At 53.0% G+C, this 16,039-nt stretch overlaps 10 protein-coding genes across 15 annotated transcripts; 5 read left to right on the top strand and 5 right to left on the bottom strand.

Annotated features, from left to right (window-relative positions):
* On the bottom strand, positions 1-1,675 carry KVP18_000053 (uncharacterized protein; the record flags this gene model as incomplete). Of its 2 annotated transcripts, XM_067957434.1 has the most annotated exon segments (2): positions 196-235; positions 252-1,675. In XM_067957434.1, 2 exon segments carry the CDS (start codon positions 1,673-1,675, stop codon positions 196-198), a joined length of 1,464 nt encoding a protein of 487 aa, XP_067808008.1.
* Positions 1,676-1,791: 116 nt separating this feature from the next.
* KVP18_000049 (uncharacterized protein) lies at positions 1,792-3,459 on the top strand (the record flags this gene model as incomplete). The annotated part of the gene is made up of 1 exon (XM_067957150.1): positions 1,792-3,459. One exon carries the CDS (start codon positions 1,792-1,794, stop codon positions 3,457-3,459), a length of 1,668 nt encoding a protein of 555 aa, XP_067808002.1.
* Positions 3,460-3,537: 78 nt separating this feature from the next.
* KVP18_000046 (uncharacterized protein) lies at positions 3,538-4,443 on the bottom strand (the record flags this gene model as incomplete). Its single annotated transcript, XM_067956896.1, has 1 exon — positions 3,538-4,443. The coding sequence occupies one exon, from the start codon at positions 4,441-4,443 to the stop codon at positions 3,538-3,540; it is 906 nt and encodes a 301-aa protein (XP_067807998.1).
* Positions 4,444-4,731: 288 nt separating this feature from the next.
* On the top strand, positions 4,732-5,979 carry KVP18_000050 (uncharacterized protein; the record flags this gene model as incomplete). Its single annotated transcript, XM_067957241.1, has 1 exon — positions 4,732-5,979. The coding sequence occupies one exon, from the start codon at positions 4,732-4,734 to the stop codon at positions 5,977-5,979; it is 1,248 nt and encodes a 415-aa protein (XP_067808003.1).
* A 744-nt stretch (positions 5,980-6,723) lies between these two features.
* Positions 6,724-7,962, bottom strand: KVP18_000047 (uncharacterized protein; the record flags this gene model as incomplete). Its single annotated transcript, XM_067956981.1, has 1 exon — positions 6,724-7,962. The coding sequence occupies one exon, from the start codon at positions 7,960-7,962 to the stop codon at positions 6,724-6,726; it is 1,239 nt and encodes a 412-aa protein (XP_067807999.1).
* Positions 7,963-8,222: 260 nt separating this feature from the next.
* Positions 8,223-8,678, top strand: KVP18_000052 (uncharacterized protein; the record flags this gene model as incomplete). The annotated part of the gene is made up of 1 exon (XM_067957318.1): positions 8,223-8,678. One exon carries the CDS (start codon positions 8,223-8,225, stop codon positions 8,676-8,678), a length of 456 nt encoding a protein of 151 aa, XP_067808007.1.
* Positions 8,679-8,798: 120 nt separating this feature from the next.
* Positions 8,799-10,010, top strand: KVP18_000055 (uncharacterized protein; the record flags this gene model as incomplete). The annotated part of the gene is made up of 1 exon (XM_067957719.1): positions 8,799-10,010. The coding sequence occupies one exon, from the start codon at positions 8,799-8,801 to the stop codon at positions 10,008-10,010; it is 1,212 nt and encodes a 403-aa protein (XP_067808012.1).
* A 54-nt stretch (positions 10,011-10,064) lies between these two features.
* KVP18_000051 (uncharacterized protein) lies at positions 10,065-11,900 on the bottom strand (the record flags this gene model as incomplete). Of its 3 annotated transcripts, XM_067957288.1 has the most annotated exons (3): positions 10,065-10,404; positions 10,432-10,730; positions 10,836-11,900. In XM_067957288.1, 3 exons carry the CDS (start codon positions 11,898-11,900, stop codon positions 10,065-10,067), a joined length of 1,704 nt encoding a protein of 567 aa, XP_067808004.1. The 3 variants fall into 3 exon arrangements, with proteins under 3 accessions (XP_067808004.1, XP_067808006.1, XP_067808005.1); XM_067957290.1 differs by lacking the exon at positions 10,836-11,900 and having other exon boundaries at positions 10,065-10,395; positions 10,432-10,775; XM_067957289.1 differs by lacking the exons at positions 10,065-10,404; positions 10,432-10,730 and having other exon boundaries at positions 10,797-11,900.
* A 417-nt stretch (positions 11,901-12,317) lies between these two features.
* Positions 12,318-13,772, bottom strand: KVP18_000054 (uncharacterized protein; the record flags this gene model as incomplete). Of its 2 annotated transcripts, none has more annotated exons than XM_067957587.1 (1): positions 12,318-13,772. In XM_067957587.1, one exon carries the CDS (start codon positions 13,770-13,772, stop codon positions 12,318-12,320), a length of 1,455 nt encoding a protein of 484 aa, XP_067808011.1. The 2 variants fall into 2 exon arrangements, with proteins under 2 accessions (XP_067808011.1, XP_067808010.1); XM_067957586.1 differs by having other exon boundaries at positions 12,318-13,736.
* A 249-nt stretch (positions 13,773-14,021) lies between these two features.
* Positions 14,022-16,039, top strand: KVP18_000048 (uncharacterized protein; the record flags this gene model as incomplete). Of its 2 annotated transcripts, XM_067957098.1 has the most annotated exons (2): positions 14,022-15,655; positions 15,699-15,717. In XM_067957098.1, 2 exons carry the CDS (start codon positions 14,022-14,024, stop codon positions 15,715-15,717), a joined length of 1,653 nt encoding a protein of 550 aa, XP_067808001.1. The 2 variants fall into 2 exon arrangements, with proteins under 2 accessions (XP_067808001.1, XP_067808000.1); XM_067957097.1 differs by having other exon boundaries at positions 14,022-16,039.

The raw sequence follows: 16,039 nt of genomic DNA, 5'->3' as shown, positions 1-16,039 counted from the left end.
TTGTCTCTTCGGTTGTGGTTGTTGGTTCAGGTGTAGTTGTCTCTTCGGTTGTGGTCGTTGGATCGGGTGTAGTTGTCTCTTCGGTTGTGGTTGTTGGTTCAGGTGTAGTTGTCTCTTCGGTTGTGGTTGTTGGTTCGGGTGTAGTTGTCGGGACGATACAGAACAAGGATTCCACTGCGCTGTCGATAGCAGATTTCATCTGCCTGGCAAGTAGAGTGGCATCAATATCTCCAGCCTTCATTTGCTCATACACAGAGGCAACACCGTTCCTTTCCAGGTTCGAAAAGAACTCCCCGTAGTGCTCGTTGTAACATTCCGCCAGTTTCCCCTCAATCGTCGTCCTATCCCACGTAAAGGAGCCATAGTCAAAAATACACTCGGTGATCCAGTACGAAGGACAACTAGTTCGTACATCAGGGCAGTGGTTAGCAATAGTACCGAAGGCTTTAATGCGGTAGAGGTCCTCTTCGTACGTGCCTTCATCAGAAGGGTCGTAGGTCGCTGGAGGAACCACCAGTCCGATAGGTACGACATTATTCTTCTTAAACATGTCTGCGTAGCGGGAGTCAACGGTACTGGGGTATTCATAGGTAGAACAGCGGTCTGAGCCATCGAAGGCCAGATCATTGTAGGGATACTCAGCGATGTCCTCTGCTTTAGATGGCGAGTAGTCGTTGACGAACTGAAATACCCCAGTATACAGTCCAGCACTGTTCTTCTCCAATTCGACCTTGCAAAACTTCGACCACCAGGTCGAAACCTGTTTCTCGTTGAGAAGGTTGACACCACCAACGTCGACTTCACGTTTTCGTAGGCCATCTAGTGTCTGACGCCGGTACGACGCCGTGGTAGCCTCGTCGCGACAAATGATGAACGCCTCGTAGACGTCTTCGGCGCGGACGGATACCACTCCGCCATCTGGGCCGTAGGGGATTGGAAGGTAGGCTCCTACGAAATCCGACTTGATCCGGTAGTTTTCATTATCTTCCCAGTAGTAACCGAAATTATCTTCCCAGTACGACATCGAAGCTTTGAAGGTCACATCGAACCCCAGTGGACCCTGGTCATTTTTCAAGCCATGATGAGCGAAGGCGTTCGTAACCATCAGAGCCAGTCTCGCAATGGGCTGGCCCTCATCGTTGTGGGTGGCGTTTCCGTCCCGCCAGTGGACTGGGTCCACAGCAGCTCTAGCTAGCGCATCGAGTTGGTTTTCCTCAGAATCCTTGACGCCAGAGATGTGGACCTTATTCCAGATGTTCGCAATGCCAGCAGCTGAACTCATTGGTAGCGCGTTGCTGTAGCACTGATCCGTCACGATTCGGTTCCATTGAGGCTGCCAAACGCTGTAGCCCATGCCGTAACCGGTCAAGGGGGCGGGTTTGTCTGAGAATGTGCTCAATCCGTACTGAACCTCTCCATAGTCTGACTTCAGGCTGTCGAGTAAGGACTCCACAACTCGGTTCTCCCGCATGTTTTCGACAAGCTCCTTAGATGTGGCATCTTGTACATGTAGCAGACGGACTTCAGGCCGACACTCACTTCCAATAGGCACACGACCTTCGCTCCGCACCGTGCGCCAGACCTTCCCCCTTGGGTGGTAGCCGGCTGGGATGCGGACAGTATTAAATTGGGCGAGAGCCAGCGAGATGAGGTAATATTTGGCGATTCGAGACATTTATATAATTCTTCACATTCTGCTCGGTCGGTTGTGGGGCAAATCTTCTGGAATTAGTCACATAATTTTTTACGATTCAGTTACGCCAAAACGTTTTCTTTGAAATAGTAAAATAGATGAAGAGTTTTATTATAGCTACGAGTGCGGCACGAGAATGCTACCAGCGTGGAAGCCTTGTTCAGGTTCAAGATGCGGACTCGCACTTCCGTATTGCATTCCGCGGGTACAAGGAGGCACTAGCTGGCGAACTTGGAGGAGAGTGGAGACTGGGTCTATCCTCCTTCAGCGATAAGCCAGGACCCTTGATGGGATTCGGTGACTACGGATTGTGGGGTCCGGAGTACCCTCATGCCCATGTGCACAACGACTATTGCTACCGAAACAATGCGAGACTGGGGTCGGACGACGTTTGGGAAGTGCAGTGGAAGACGTCCCGAGCCATGGAAGAGAACCAGTTCGACGCTGTGGCGAAGGCAGCGTCTGACCTAGAGCACTGGGGCGATACGACAAGTGAGCTGAGTGTAGTGGCTCTGGTGACCAGCAACCTGGCTCACGTTGTGGGCTTTGACGGGTACCACCCCTACTGGGGATGGGACACCTCTGCCCTCGGGGCCTATCAATGGTGGGACCAGTCGTTCGGGGATTTCTGGGAGGACTACTACTATGGGAGGATTCGGAATGACATGGCCCACACGATGGGGTCGTTTTCGTACAGTGGGCAGGACCTGCTGATCAGCGGCACGGTTCTGTATAAGTCGTTCGTAGCCTGTTTCGGGCTAGGTGACGTGTCCGCCGAGCTGTCTAACGATTTTAGGAGGGGTGCCATGCGTGACTTGGAGAAGTGTGGTGTTGTGGCGACTGGTTCGACTGAGCAGTGGTTTGCAGACTTTTGTCTGGCGCACCAGCCAGATATGCAGGGCAGATACCCTGGTGTGTTCAGCTTCGCTAACGACAGGTACGTGGAGGTGGCTTCTTACAATTACGACGATCCCCACGTGATGGGAGAGTGCGGTGGTCATGAGTACGCAGATCCAACATCAACGCAATTCGCCCGTCTTCTGCTGTCCAGGAACGTGATCCCGGTCGTGGTAGTCGCCAAACCTCGTGTGCAGTCGATGTTGGATGCCTCTTTGAGGTACCTGTTCTTCTCGCAATTGAGCAACCACTGCCCACAAGTTCGCTCATCTTGTCCGAGTCTATGGCACGATGCCTGCACAGCCCCCCAAGGGAAATACAGTTGGTATGGAGATGTCCTACAGACTAAGATTGATGAGTGTTACGAAGAGCACTACGAGCGCCTATTACAACCTTTGAGACTCCAAGGACTTCCTGTAATTTTCAAGATGATTCATGAGGAATTGACCACAGAGGTTTTGGCAGCGGCAGTGGCGGCAGCCGTCAAGGAGGTGGAGGGTCAACATGTTTGGTGCACACCGACCACGACAACTGCAGCGGCAGACTCGTCAGATGAGCTGTCTAGCGTCGCTTCTGAAGAAGCGTCTGACCCCATATCCACGCCCCCTGAGGTCACAACGACTGAAACAATAGCAGTCGCCTCTGAAGAAGCGTCTGACCCCATATCCACGACCCCGGTGGTGGTCACTGCAGCTGCCGGCGTTGCTAGTGGTGTCGCGATGGCTGGCGTGGCGACGTTCTTGTGGGTCAGAAAACGGCGCTCTATCGAGGATCCCCTCCCATTCACTGAGGCCAATGATGCCCTTTATCGTCCCGAAGAGAGTCTCTACACGTTCTGTGAGACGGATTTCGCGCAGGTTCAAGCCTGATCTTCTCATTGCGCCTTAAAATTGTAGCTCGTGTGTCCTGTGGTGGTCATGGCTCTGTCACGGAGTTGATACAACTGCTTACAATGCCGATGCGGATGCCGACTCGGATCGAAGCGTTAGTCTTTCGAGACTGGCTTTTCGGAGAGCCGCAAGTTTCACGTCGTCTTCTACTGTGAAGGTAGATAAATCCTTCTTGAGAGCTGGACTGAGCCACTGGTGTCTAAGGGCTTGCGCAGCTGTCATCCGCTCTGAAGGCTCCTTTTTCAGAAGTTGCTGCATAAAGTCGATCGCGATGTGGGACGGGGGATTTCCACCTCGTTGGTAGTCAGGCTCCGCATTGAGAATCTTATGTACAATCTCTTTGTGGCCCTTTCCTTCAAACGGGTATCGGCCGTAAAGCATCAGGTAAATAACAACCCCCAGAGCCCAGAGGTCCACTTCAAATCTATATCGGCGTCCAACCAGCTCTGGGGCCACGTAGTGCGGCGATCCACACAACTGCTTGAGGAAACGATCGTCTGTAAGTCGGATTGACATGCCAAAGTCGATCAGAACTAGACGAACGCGGCTGAAATCGGCGTCCGCATCAAGAAACGAGTCCGCGAAGAGGAAGTTTTCAGCCTTTATGTCCCGGTGCACGATTTGCATCTTGTGAACGTAGTTGATGGCCTGGAGCATCTGGTAACACAGGGTACTCGCATCGCTCTCGGTGAATTTCTTCTGTTTCACGACTTGCAAAAAAAGTTCGCCACCGTCGCATTTTTCTATCAGAGCGTAGAGGTAGTGCTTGTCCTGGAAGACATCATAGTGCCTTACCACATTGGGATGGTCCATCCTCTCGAGTATCTTCACCTCGTTCCGGAACATCACACTGAAGTCCACAGAAGAGGACTGCACCTGATTACCTCCTCTGGTCGGGTTCTTTGCCATCACCTTTACAGCGAAAACCTCGCCCGAGTCCTTCTTCACACACATGCGTACCATCCTGACTATTCAGATGCTCGTGACTCACCCAAAGCTCCCAGTGCCAAGAACCTTCCCCAGACGGTAGGCGTCCCTGATATCTCTGTCTGTACCTGTGTCAACGAGATACAAAGCGCTCACCGCCTTCCTTGGTGCACAAACAGCCCATGGTGGAAAAACAGCAATAGTTCGAGAAAGTGGAGTCCGGCTACAGAGCCGAGGCCGGCTATCAGAGGTGTCGACGACGCGCGTTTCGGACCTACCGACCTGCGAAGACCTGCGAAAGCAAAATCTAATCAATCAATTTCAATGGACCTGCTGCCCAATATCTGGGGTAAGGACGACACTACTGGCGGGTTCCGCGTCTTTGATGTGAAGCCTGGTAGTGTGGCAGAGGCCCTACGCCTGGAAGTGTTTTTCGACTTCGTCGTGTCTGTCGAAGGTAACCGTTTCTTCCACCGATGGCCAGACGAAGCAGCCCAAATGAAGCGGTTTTGCTCTCTTATTAACGATGCTCACACGCGGGCTATTAAACTGCAGGTGTACAACATTCTGGCTTGTGATATCAGGCCTGTTACGGTCTCTCTCGATGAAGGCGAGACGCTTGGAGCCGTGGTAGGATGGGTTGAGTCGAAACCTCTGTCAGGTGAAGCAGTCCGGATCTCAAAGTTGATATCTGGTTCACCTGCTGCAGATGCGCAACTGATTACGAACGACGTCCTGTTGGCCTACTATCCCGGTATCCACGACACGAAGATGACGGCATCGGCACCGTTTTTCGCGTTGAGTGGCACCGCGGCACTTGTAAGTCTCTGCCATCGACATTTGGATCTCCCCATGGAGTTTTTGGTGTACAGACCGTCGACAAGGTCTCTGAAACGGGTTGTAGTTACTCCGTCACTTGCTTGGCATGGCGAAGGGTGTTTAGGCGCCGTCTTCATGCCTGGCTTGGCACCAAACATGACTTTGCTGCCGGACCCTGACGTTTCAGCGGAGGAATCCGAGATGTCGGACACGTCAGAGGAAAGTGAGTTCGAGACTGAGTCTTCATCGGAGTTGCCTGCACCACACTGGACTCCTACCGAGTTGGAACTTCCTGGAGGCGGGTGCGCTCAGGAGCTTCAAGGACCAGCTACACTGCTCCCGCGATTGGAGGTCGACGGATGTCGCAAACCAATAACTCCCTGTGTAGTGATGGACGAGGTCAGTGGAACCCTGCCGGAGGACTGTTCAGACGACGATAGACCCGATTTAAGTGATTCCTCGGCGGCCTCTACGCAGGTGGAGTCCACCCAAGCGGATTTGGGGCTGCTGGATGTTGAAGGCGCTGCTGGTCTGGAGGCGTTCAAGAATCTGGGCGTCGTTCCTTGGTTGGGACTATTAAACCTACCCAAGACCTCAAGAGACATCGCTGCCTTCACCCGTGCCCAAGCAATAACTCAGTTGCAGCAGCCAACGTCCATTGTGGAGCTGGCTAACGACGCGGACTCGTCGTATCCAGCGTTGGAGAGCAGGACTCTTTATTCCGTTTCTCGACCTGCCGTGCTGGAGAAGTGAACAGAGGGAATCATATTCGTTGCAGTCAGGCGTTTTCCTTGTGTTCTGTGTCGTGCTGACGTGAGAAAGGCTCAAATATATGGACCGTCAATGGGCGAATGCCGAACTGCTCATAGAGCAGCTGGTGGCGAAGGTTAAGGTCCTCAGGTGGGTGGAAGATAGGGTCTGCACTCAGAACCCAAACCCACAGTCAATTTATCCAGAGTGTGACATCCGTAACTAACCGGGCACGCCGACGCCTCCTCAACGAGTGCCTGGTCGCTCTCTACACCAACGTGACACCAGCCGACCTCCAGGTGGCGACGACGGCGACGCATGCCACGGTGCCGACGCCTCCTGGGCGCGTTCGCAGGAATGGATCGGCCACTGCCAGACTGAGCAATGGGAGTCTGCCTACTGGCCACACCTACGCCAACGTGACATCTGGATCATTCACTGGGTATTGCAGAATGACTACTGCCGGTTCCCATAGTTTGACTGGGTCCACGACGGCATCGCAACAGCCGGCAGAATCAGCGAGGTTGCAGAGTATTGCGACTGCTCCAAGCTGCGGCCCCCAGCATTCAGGCCCCGCTGCAGGTACTTCTGCCGCCAGGCGTCGCACGATGACGAAGCCCTCGACTGGGGTTTGTCCAACCACTGATTATAAGAGTGTCCTCGCGGACTGTCACGAAGCCGTTCGGAGATTACAAGACCCGAACTGGAGGAAGTGAGTTTATAAAACGATGCACAAAAATCGAGGCGTCAGCGCTGGTACCCTCTGGAGGCACGGCTGCATGGGATGCAAGTTTGTGATCGGGCGACGGAAGGCTCAGAGACTAGGGTACTGCCAGCATCAGTCATTGTGTCAGCGTGGCAACAGAACCCGCGACTCCGTTTCACAGGCAGGATCTCAGACAGCTGAGTGGAGCAAGTGGAAAAAGAACCTGACGTATTGGAACGACCAACCGACCTCGGCCTTATATCCTCATAGGAGTGGTCATTGGAGTAGGACTGTTCCTCGGAGTAGGACGTGTAGGAGGTTTGGCGCGTGTTCGCAGGAGCGGCAGGCTCCGATTCCAGAATAGTGGGCAACAACTGCGTCAAATGACTTGTAGGGCGCACCTGGGGAATGGGAATGGAGGGAATTGGGGGCTGTTCGACCCTTTGAGGCTCGACTTGAGGCTCCTCCCTTTGAGAGGATGGGTGCTGGCACCGAACGCAGTCGTGGAACTCCTTGTTCATCTGCTCCATTATACAAGCCGTTTCGGGGGAGACAACGGTGCCACTCATCTTGGTGCCTTCCTGTAAGAAGGGCGTGTGACCGTCGACCACACGGAAAGGAAGCTTGGAATAGTGTTCGGTGTCAACCAGGTGCGAGTTGATCAGGAGCAGCGTGGAATTGTACTCTGCAGCTGAAACAGTCGCAGGATCAATGGGAGCCACGTGGTGGTGCTCCTCGCCCATGAACTTAAGAGGGGGGCGAATGACTTTGGGCTGGGCCGTCTCTACCTCGATGGGCTTGGGCACGTAGGTTACGAGCTCCACGTCCATCACCTCATGGGGATCCTCATGGACACACGGAAATACTTTGGTGTCGTATGAGATGGGAACCATAACGTCTTTATAGACGTGGGTGATGATCTCGCGATCTTCCACCTTAGTCACTGGCCTCTCAATAATCATGCCCGGAACCTCTATGATCTGCTCAATGACTCGGGTCTCCACCTCGGGAGTGTAGGAGAAAATCTCCTTCGGCACCTCAACCACCTCCTTCACGGGTACATGCTTGTAGGTAATGCGCTCCTCAACCTCCTCTTCTATTATATCTTCAAACGAAATGATTTCTGTTTCGATTTCTTTGATGACCACTTCTTCCTCAATTACAGCCACCTCCTTTTTGGTGTGTACAGGAATGTCCACCACTCTGTCCACCATCTTCACCTGTTCCTCCTCCTCATAACGAACGAAGTTGGCCTCGATTCTTAGGGCTTTGGGCGACATACGATAAAATACGATTTCATGGTGCATGGATATGTGGTCCTTTGTGAAAGGCTGCTCAACACGTTGGTCGGCACCAGCTAGTCGCACCGGCGTCGCGGACACTTAGTGTGGTATGCTGGAGGAAGTACATTGGGCTAAACACAATTCATTCAGTATCGTTCGACACGCAAGGCGCCAGCCATGTACGCAATCCGCTTTTTTGTCCGTTTTGTCTCAGTAAATGCTGCTTTACCGCCGAGAAGAGAGTCACTCCAGTCACAATGGCGCGCATGTATGGAAAGTCCAAGGGCAAGTCTGGGTCCCTCCAACCGTGGAAGAGAAAGGCTCCCAGCTGGGTCAAGATGTCTCCTCCCGAATGCGAGCAGCACATCTGTCGTATGGCCAAGAAGGGCTTCACTGTCTCCAAGATCGGCAGCGTGCTGAGAGATTCCATGGGCGTGCCCCGCGTTCAGGCCGTGTGCGGCCAGAAGGTGTTGCGGATCCTCAAGAAGAACGGGCTCGCTCCGGAGATTCCTGAGGACCTCTATCACCTGATCAAGAAGGCAGTCGTGATGCGCAAGCACCTGGACAAGAACCGTCGAGACAAGGACACCAAGTTCCGGTTGATCCTGGTTGAGTCGAAGCTCCTAAGACTGGCGCGTTACTACAAGCGTACAGGCCAGCTGCCCCCTCTGTGGAGGTATTCGAGCCAAACCGCTCAGACTCTTGTGGCTTAACTGTGTGCAAACTCTTGTGGCTTAAGTGTCAACAGTGTGATTCTAGACTTTGCATTTCGATTTGTTGAGATCACACTGCAGAAACTGATTTGATCTGTTGTGATTATTCACAATTCGTCAATGCAGCTGTCGCCGCCTTGGGAAAGTCCGCTTGCTCGCCGAGAGACCACGCGGGAGCAGGCCTTACGAGACCTCCTGAAACTCGACGTTCTCTTCGACCGAGCGTATGGCGATGCGGTAGGGAAATGCATTCTGGAGAAGCTCAACACCCATTACTTCCGCACGCGACTGGTAGGATTTGAGCACCTCCCCCAAAGATCGAGGTCGGGCACCCCTCTCATCTTCGTCTCCAATCATGCAGGCATGGCCTTTCCCTGGGATGCGATGGCGTTCCTCACCGATTTTCAACTTTACCATCATGAGATGCGGGCACTAGTGGCCCCTAACTTCGCAGATTCGTTGCAGCCCTTCCTTATTAGGGACTTCTGGCTCCGATCGGGAGGAGTAGTGGCCAACTACGCCAATTTTCTTGCACTCATGCAACAGAGCGAGGCAGACATCTTGGTGTACCCTGAAGGCGTTCCTGGTATCTGCAAAGGCTTCAACAACCGATACCAAATCCAACGCCTCGCAACCTCCGTGGTTAGAATGAGTATCGAATTCCAGACCTCCATCGTACCTTTTGCGACAGTCAACTCCGAGTACATCAACCCGTTCACCTACACTGTTCAGTGGGTGAATACCGTAGGCCGGAAACTAGGCATCCCGTACCTGCCACTCGGACCCTCGCTGCTCTTGCCGTTGATTCAACCTTGGTGCTTTTACTTCGCGTTGCCAGCAAAGCTCACTTACGTGCTTGGGAAGCCATTCAACGCCTACGAACTCGTAGGAAGGAAACCTCTCAAGGACGTGCCTGAGCGAGAAATTCGCGCAGTTACTCTACTTCTAAGTCAGCAGATGCAGCAGGACTTAAACCGGGCTGTACTTGAGCACGGAGACGACCCGTACGCATGGAGGAGCTTCTGGAGGGAGCAGCAGAAATCCAGCTTCAAGTACTTCCCCCTACTGTGGACTCCACTATTTCGAACGTTTGATCGCCGATTCCGGCAAGCGAGGAAGACCCTTAACGACGCAGACGTCGTGGCGAAAATGCTGTCGTATGCTCCACAATCGCCCTGGGAGATCGTCGGGAACCTGTTTTTTGATTTCAAGGGCCTTCTGCTCTACGTTCCTGTCATTGGAATGCTGGTTCTCATCGTGGGGCGTCTGCGCAATTTAAAGGGCCCCGAGAGGCGTCTTCGCAATCTAAAGGGCCCTGAGAGGCGATGGTGAATGTTCGCACCATGAATTATCTATTGCGGTATTGGTTGTGTCCGCTCTCAACAATCAGATTTTCTGTGACTTCTTTATGAATGCTTGTCTCACAACAGAGAGAAGCTCGCGAATGGACATAGCGTGGGCGCGGAAGGGCTGTTCCAAATAAGCCACAGAAATGCTGGGCGATGTCAGAAAATGCCCAGCCCTCGTTATCGTAAACACGCTGTGCTCCGGACAGCTGAATATGAACTTCAAGCCGTCACCACCGCGTTCAACACGGAGACCAAGAGGGATTGTGAAGTAGCGGCGTAGCTCCCGCTGCTTCTCCTGGATTTGGGCGTCGGTCTGTTCAATCTGGGCTCTGTACTTTTGCTCTTCTTTCTCGATCTCAGTCTTTAATCTGGCAATGCTACGTGAGGGGCGGCCGGTTACTCACCTCTCTCGGTCTCGAGCAGCAACGCGGAGCGAGACGGTCAATTCTTCACTGGCGACTTGCTTCGCTTTGGAGACAAACTCGTTGCAGCTTTCAAGCAGCTCATTTTTCGCAGTGGTTGAGTCCAACCGCAGCGCCAGCGCTCGGTGAAGTTCCAGCAAAGAGGAGGAGTAGGTTTTGGCTGTAGCTTCGCTCTTAACGGCGCCTCCAACCAGCGTTCGCGCCCGCTCTATCATCTTACAGTGGTTTTCCTGTAGCGCATTGTCCATATCCTCATGTGTTTTTCGTACAGAGTCTGAGCACTGTTGGAGTCTGCAAAGAAGGTAGTCCTCCTTGGCCAGCGGCATCTCAGATTCTGTTTAATTGTTTTATGCCCAGTAATTTGGGCGTGTTGGTTCTTGACCTACCGATTTGTAGTCGGAAGTGAGGTTGTAGACGAGAGCACGAAGTCTCGTCCTGATCTCGGGATTAACCATGTACTGCGTCCTTGTGAAACCGACATCCTTGGCTTCAGCGGGCATGCCGTCGTCGTACGCTCGCAAAGACGTTAACAAGCCTTCCTCCAGCCTGTCACGAGCCCGGCGTTCTTGGCGGTCGTTGCAGGTGTGTTCGGACTCGGCGATGACGTTCAACATCCAGTGCTCCGGGTGGGCGGCACCTTCAAATCGGTACGCATGCGTATCGAATATGGATCGCATTGTATCAAGACACCCTCGCAGATCGGGATCACTTAGGGCCTTGACCAAGTGCTTCCTCCAAGCAAATACGGCATCTTTGTTTGGGCCAACAAGAGAATCCTCCTTCCTCATTGCGGTTGCCACAGCTGCGAGGAGTGAGCGATTGACTTCCCATAGGTCCTCTCGTCGGCCTACATGGGCGAGGCATGTGTGCCCATGCTCGAAGGGTTCAGACAGCTCCACCGCGAAGGACATATCCAGGCCTGTCAGACTGTGGGCATCCAGGAGGTAGAGCGGATCACAGTTTTTCAACTTCCCTTTAGTGAAGTGTCGGCACCTTTCATGCGGAAACATGAGGATGCCTGCTCGCCACAAGTCTGGGGCCCATTTCTTCCGAATATTGCCTAAACGACTGTTATGGCGACGCATGATTATGTTCCCCCAATGGATATCACAATGCCGGATGCCTAGACGCCAGATCCGACTTACGTACCCAACATAGAGCAGCAGCGTTTTGGCTGCGGCACGAAGACGGACCCAGACTTCCTCCGGAGGCATTTCCGAGTCGAAACCCAATAGCAAATCGAGGAACCGTGGCAAAGTTAGACCATCGGCGTGATCCATTATGAGTGCCTCCCTAGGGACGTCGCTGTGCGTTTGCAGGTCATTTCCCAACCCGTATCCCACGATGTCCACGCAACGCGGTGCAAGACCCCACTCCGCAAAGCGACGAAAGCTACGCCGCTCCTTCAACCAAAGGTTGTCTTGGCCACGAGTGGCATTTTCTATCCGCATTTGCCTCCGGAACGGGAGCTTGATCACCACAGGAACCCACGGTTCCAACCATGATCCAAGTGGTCTACGGTCAGCACACAACAGCCGGGGCGTCGGCTTTGCGTCAGTGGGATCCGGGGCACACTGACGAAAAAGTCTCCAGGTGCTTCGTGGATCATTCCGAACACTGGCGAAGAGAACTTTACCAAACTGGCCTTGCATTGTCCTTCGATTCCCATCAGGATCTGTCTGACAATGAAACAGGTGTGTCTTCTGGCAAATAGAGTGGAAGGCAGCATCCACCTCACGAAGGTCTTTTTCTGGAATCGTTACGCCAATGGCAACAGCCCCAACTGCACAATGAAGCAGGTTCATCATTGCACACACCAGTGTGCATCATGCATTCACCAAATGAGATCCCTTTCTGCTCTATCTTCATTAGGTTCCGTAGGTTTTATGTGAGCTGACAACTCTAAACGACTTAGACGGCTCGTCACTGAGGAAAAATTCGCTCCTCTTGAACCCAGCCCTCTGTGCTTCTGAAGGCATGCTGCCATCAAGCCAAACAAAGATATCCGTGAGGCCAGCTTCTAGTTCATCTCGGGCGGTTTCCTCGTCGTTGATTGAGCAGATGGCTTCTGGTTTTCGCTTTGACAGAGAGGACACCCACTCGAGTTTGGACAGGGCCTTCGCATCTGGAGAAGCCTTTCGGTAGTTCTCTCGGATTTTCGACACGGCTGAGTAGCAGTGGTCTACGGCTGGCTTGTTCAACAAGTCCTCAAGACTGTTCACCCACTTCCGAATGTAAGGCTCGGATGGTCCCGTGACTCGACGGACAACCTCCTTGGCCCTAACAACCGCCATGTCTCTTATGGACCGGTCTACTTCGAATATGTCTTCACGTCGATTCCGAAGAGCGAAGCAAAAATGCCCTTGCTTGGCGGGGTCCGTCAGCAGTGGTGGCGCCTGATGGAGGCGAAGGGAAAACGAGACGTCGAGACCCACCACCATGGACGGATCGAGTACGAAACCGCTGCTGGAGGACGCGTCGCCTTTCATGTACTTCCGGTCGTCGAGGCTGATGAAAGACCCTTCCTGAGTCATCTCAAGTTGATCGACAGCATCAAACGCTGGACTGCGTCGGATGAGAATATTTCCCCAATGAACGTCGCAGTGACGTATGCGATTCGATGAGTGCCATAAGCGGCCTACGAAGTCAATGTAGAGCAGTATTGCTCTCGTGGCGGCTCGCAGACGGACCCAGGCTTCGCCCAAGGACAGATTCCTCGCAAGTTCATCAATCACCGAGAAATACAAGTTCGCCAGCGGGATTCCATCGACGTACTCCATCACGAGGGCGCTTTTAGGAATCCACTCGTGCTGACGCAGTTGGCCCTCCCGATGCCGCATAACATCGATCACTTTGGGCGCGAATCCCATCTGACCCATTTTCCTGAGATTCCGCTTTTCTAGCAGCCAGGAGTTGTCAGTGTTGGGGGGTGCGGTATCCAGATGCATCGCCCGTTTGAACGGAAGCTTAACCACCGCCTGAATTTCCCTTTCAGTGGGCGGAACGAGCGTCGCGCTTTGGCATACCAGCTCAGGCTCAAACGATTGATCACCCTCCTTGAAGGAGCAAGACCTGTAGAAGCTTACAGGTCGCCTCGCCTTGAATGACAAGATGAGTATTTTGCCATAGGTCCCATGCGAGGTCTTCAGCCGCCCTTTGCTGTCGCGAGCACATTCAACGAAGGACTTCCGTGCACAGAGCCTCTTAAAAGCCAGGTCGACCTCCTCCATGTCGAGCTTCTCAGCATTGTTAGCCAGACAAACCAGGCCAAGGAGCCACCACCACATGTGCACACACTTCGCGGCGGCTTCCGACGAGGGCATCGATGGCCAAGCTCACATGCATTCTTGATCTTGGGCGTAACCACTTCTTGCTGTAACATCTGACGAACCAGTCATAATTCGACAATAACGGTGAGAATGAGACGTCGGTTGGTTGGCCTGGCAGCCGTTTTACTAGTTCCGTGCAAGGCGGATGCCTGGAATCCGTTACCCCCCGTTCCCTGCGTACCAAACCTGAGCTTTTTTCACGCGCAAGAGCAACAGAAGAGTTCGACAAATTATGTCAGACAGATGTCAACACAACAGTCAACTGTATACTATGACTTCCTTCTGAGGCTACAGGACACGTTCTCTGGTTTTGAAGTGGGTTACGGCATTTTCGAGGACAAACCCTTGGGATTCAGAAAAATGGAAAACGAGGCTAACCGTCGGCGGCACAGTCTTCGAGACGCCAGTCACCGTGGGCCAGCGCCAGAGTTGAATCCGAATGATGTCATGTTTGGCATTCACGACTTCATGGGCTACACGCATGGGAAGTGCATCGGCCCTGTCTATGAGGGCCTCGCATTCTACTCGCTGCAGTTTATGCTCCTGTGCCATAGAAGGGAGTACCGTGAAAGCGCTAAGTTTTATCAACCCTATTGGAATATCGACTTTGGGCTTATGTCAGACAAGTGCACCAGCACGTATCCTCATGGATCTATGAAGACCCATCTTGGTGGTGTCAACGTGTTGGACAAAGCGGAGAAAGACAGCGGTAACTACTCTCCGTCAAAGGCCTTTCGCACTGATGTCCCTTTAAGGCCATTTGAAGGCATAACCCGCGAGGACGTACAAGGCTGGTTTAGAACAACCAAATTGAACTTGACTGGATATCGTAGACCTCAAACGACATCCGGCCCCAATAATGGTGCCGGCGCGCTGGTGGAAGCTGTCGTGGACCCCTCAAATGCCTTTAAACGCGACTACAGCGCAGATGGCTCCATGCCGCGACCGGAGGACATCTTCCTGTCTGTTGTGCTCTCAATGGCCACGAACCCACCGCGATTGGAAGGCCTGAATGCATCGGTTACCGACAAGGAGAGAAAAACGCATATCATTCCGCCTGTCGACTTCGCCGAGATTTTGGACAACCACAACCTGATGGATATCTTGGAAGGTAAAGATAAAGAGGCTTCTGCTTGGCAACTAGCAGATGATGACCCCCTTACACTCAGCGAAGTTGAATCCTTTGAGAGAAAACTCAACAAACACTTGCTAGATTCGATGGATACCACTCCTCTCCGCAAATGCGAGTGGGCTGGACCACCAGACCCGATTCCCCATATGCCCACCATTTCAGGGGGACTGCAAAGCAACTGCAGTATTCCAGTTGTCGACTCTAATGAGCGGCTGTTTGACTTACGTAAGGACAAGTGGAATGAAACCCGACTCTCTAATGTGCCAGAGTTCCAACCCCCAAGGTATCCCTACGGCATACCTGCTAGAGGACTTGGAATGCTGTCCAAGGAGAACTTCGAGAAGATGGATGCGCTTTACAGCTACCCGCTGGCGGAGTCCCCACCTGATGGGGTGGGGATTGATGCCGATTATATCTACTTGCCTGACCGTTTTTGGTGTGAAGACAACTACTTGGTAACTTCGCCTTTGCGCTTGGCTCTCGTGATGCCTCGGAGCTGGACTGCTGAGGAATTGTCGAGCGTGATGTATGGCGTCTGCTATACGGTGCGTCAAGATGCATGCCCCAAAGACAATTGTGTGCCCTCCGGAATGTCTCCCCGACACAAGACTCAATTCGGCCAAAACTGCACTGCAGCTCTTTACAGGAAGTTCATAAACTCCATGGTGTTGTCCAAGAACCGGGTTGACACGGCATGGTCATTAAATCCATGGACAGACCGCGTTATAGTGATGGAAATGGAACCGTATAAGGATGTAGAAAATTTCCTCCCTGATGACTTTGAGCAGATCCTGTATGATGGTTTGAGAAAGGTGGAGGAGGTTATACACACGTATGCTTCTTATACTCAATGTACTCCGCCTACTACAGCGGAGCCGGAGGAAACCAGCACTACTGAGGAAGCCAGCACTCCGGAAGAAACTAGCACTACGGAGGAAGCTACCACTACGGAGGAAGCCAGCACAACTGAGGAAGCTACCACTACGGAGGAAGCTAGCACAACCGAGGAAGCCAGCACTACTGAGGAAGCCAGCACTACGGAGGAAACTAGCACTACGGAGGAAGCTACCACTACGGAAGAAACTAGCACTACGGAGGAAGCTACCACTACGGAGGAAGCCAGCACAAC

The sequence above is a fragment of a genome (genome assembly GCF_019968955.1).
Source record: "MAG: Porospora cf. gigantea A chromosome Unknown PgA_NODE_512_length_16039_cov_336.51, whole genome shotgun sequence".
Lineage (NCBI taxonomy): Eukaryota > Apicomplexa > Conoidasida > Eugregarinorida > Porosporidae > Porospora > Porospora cf. gigantea A.
This window is presented reverse-complemented; position numbering and strand designations above follow the sequence as displayed.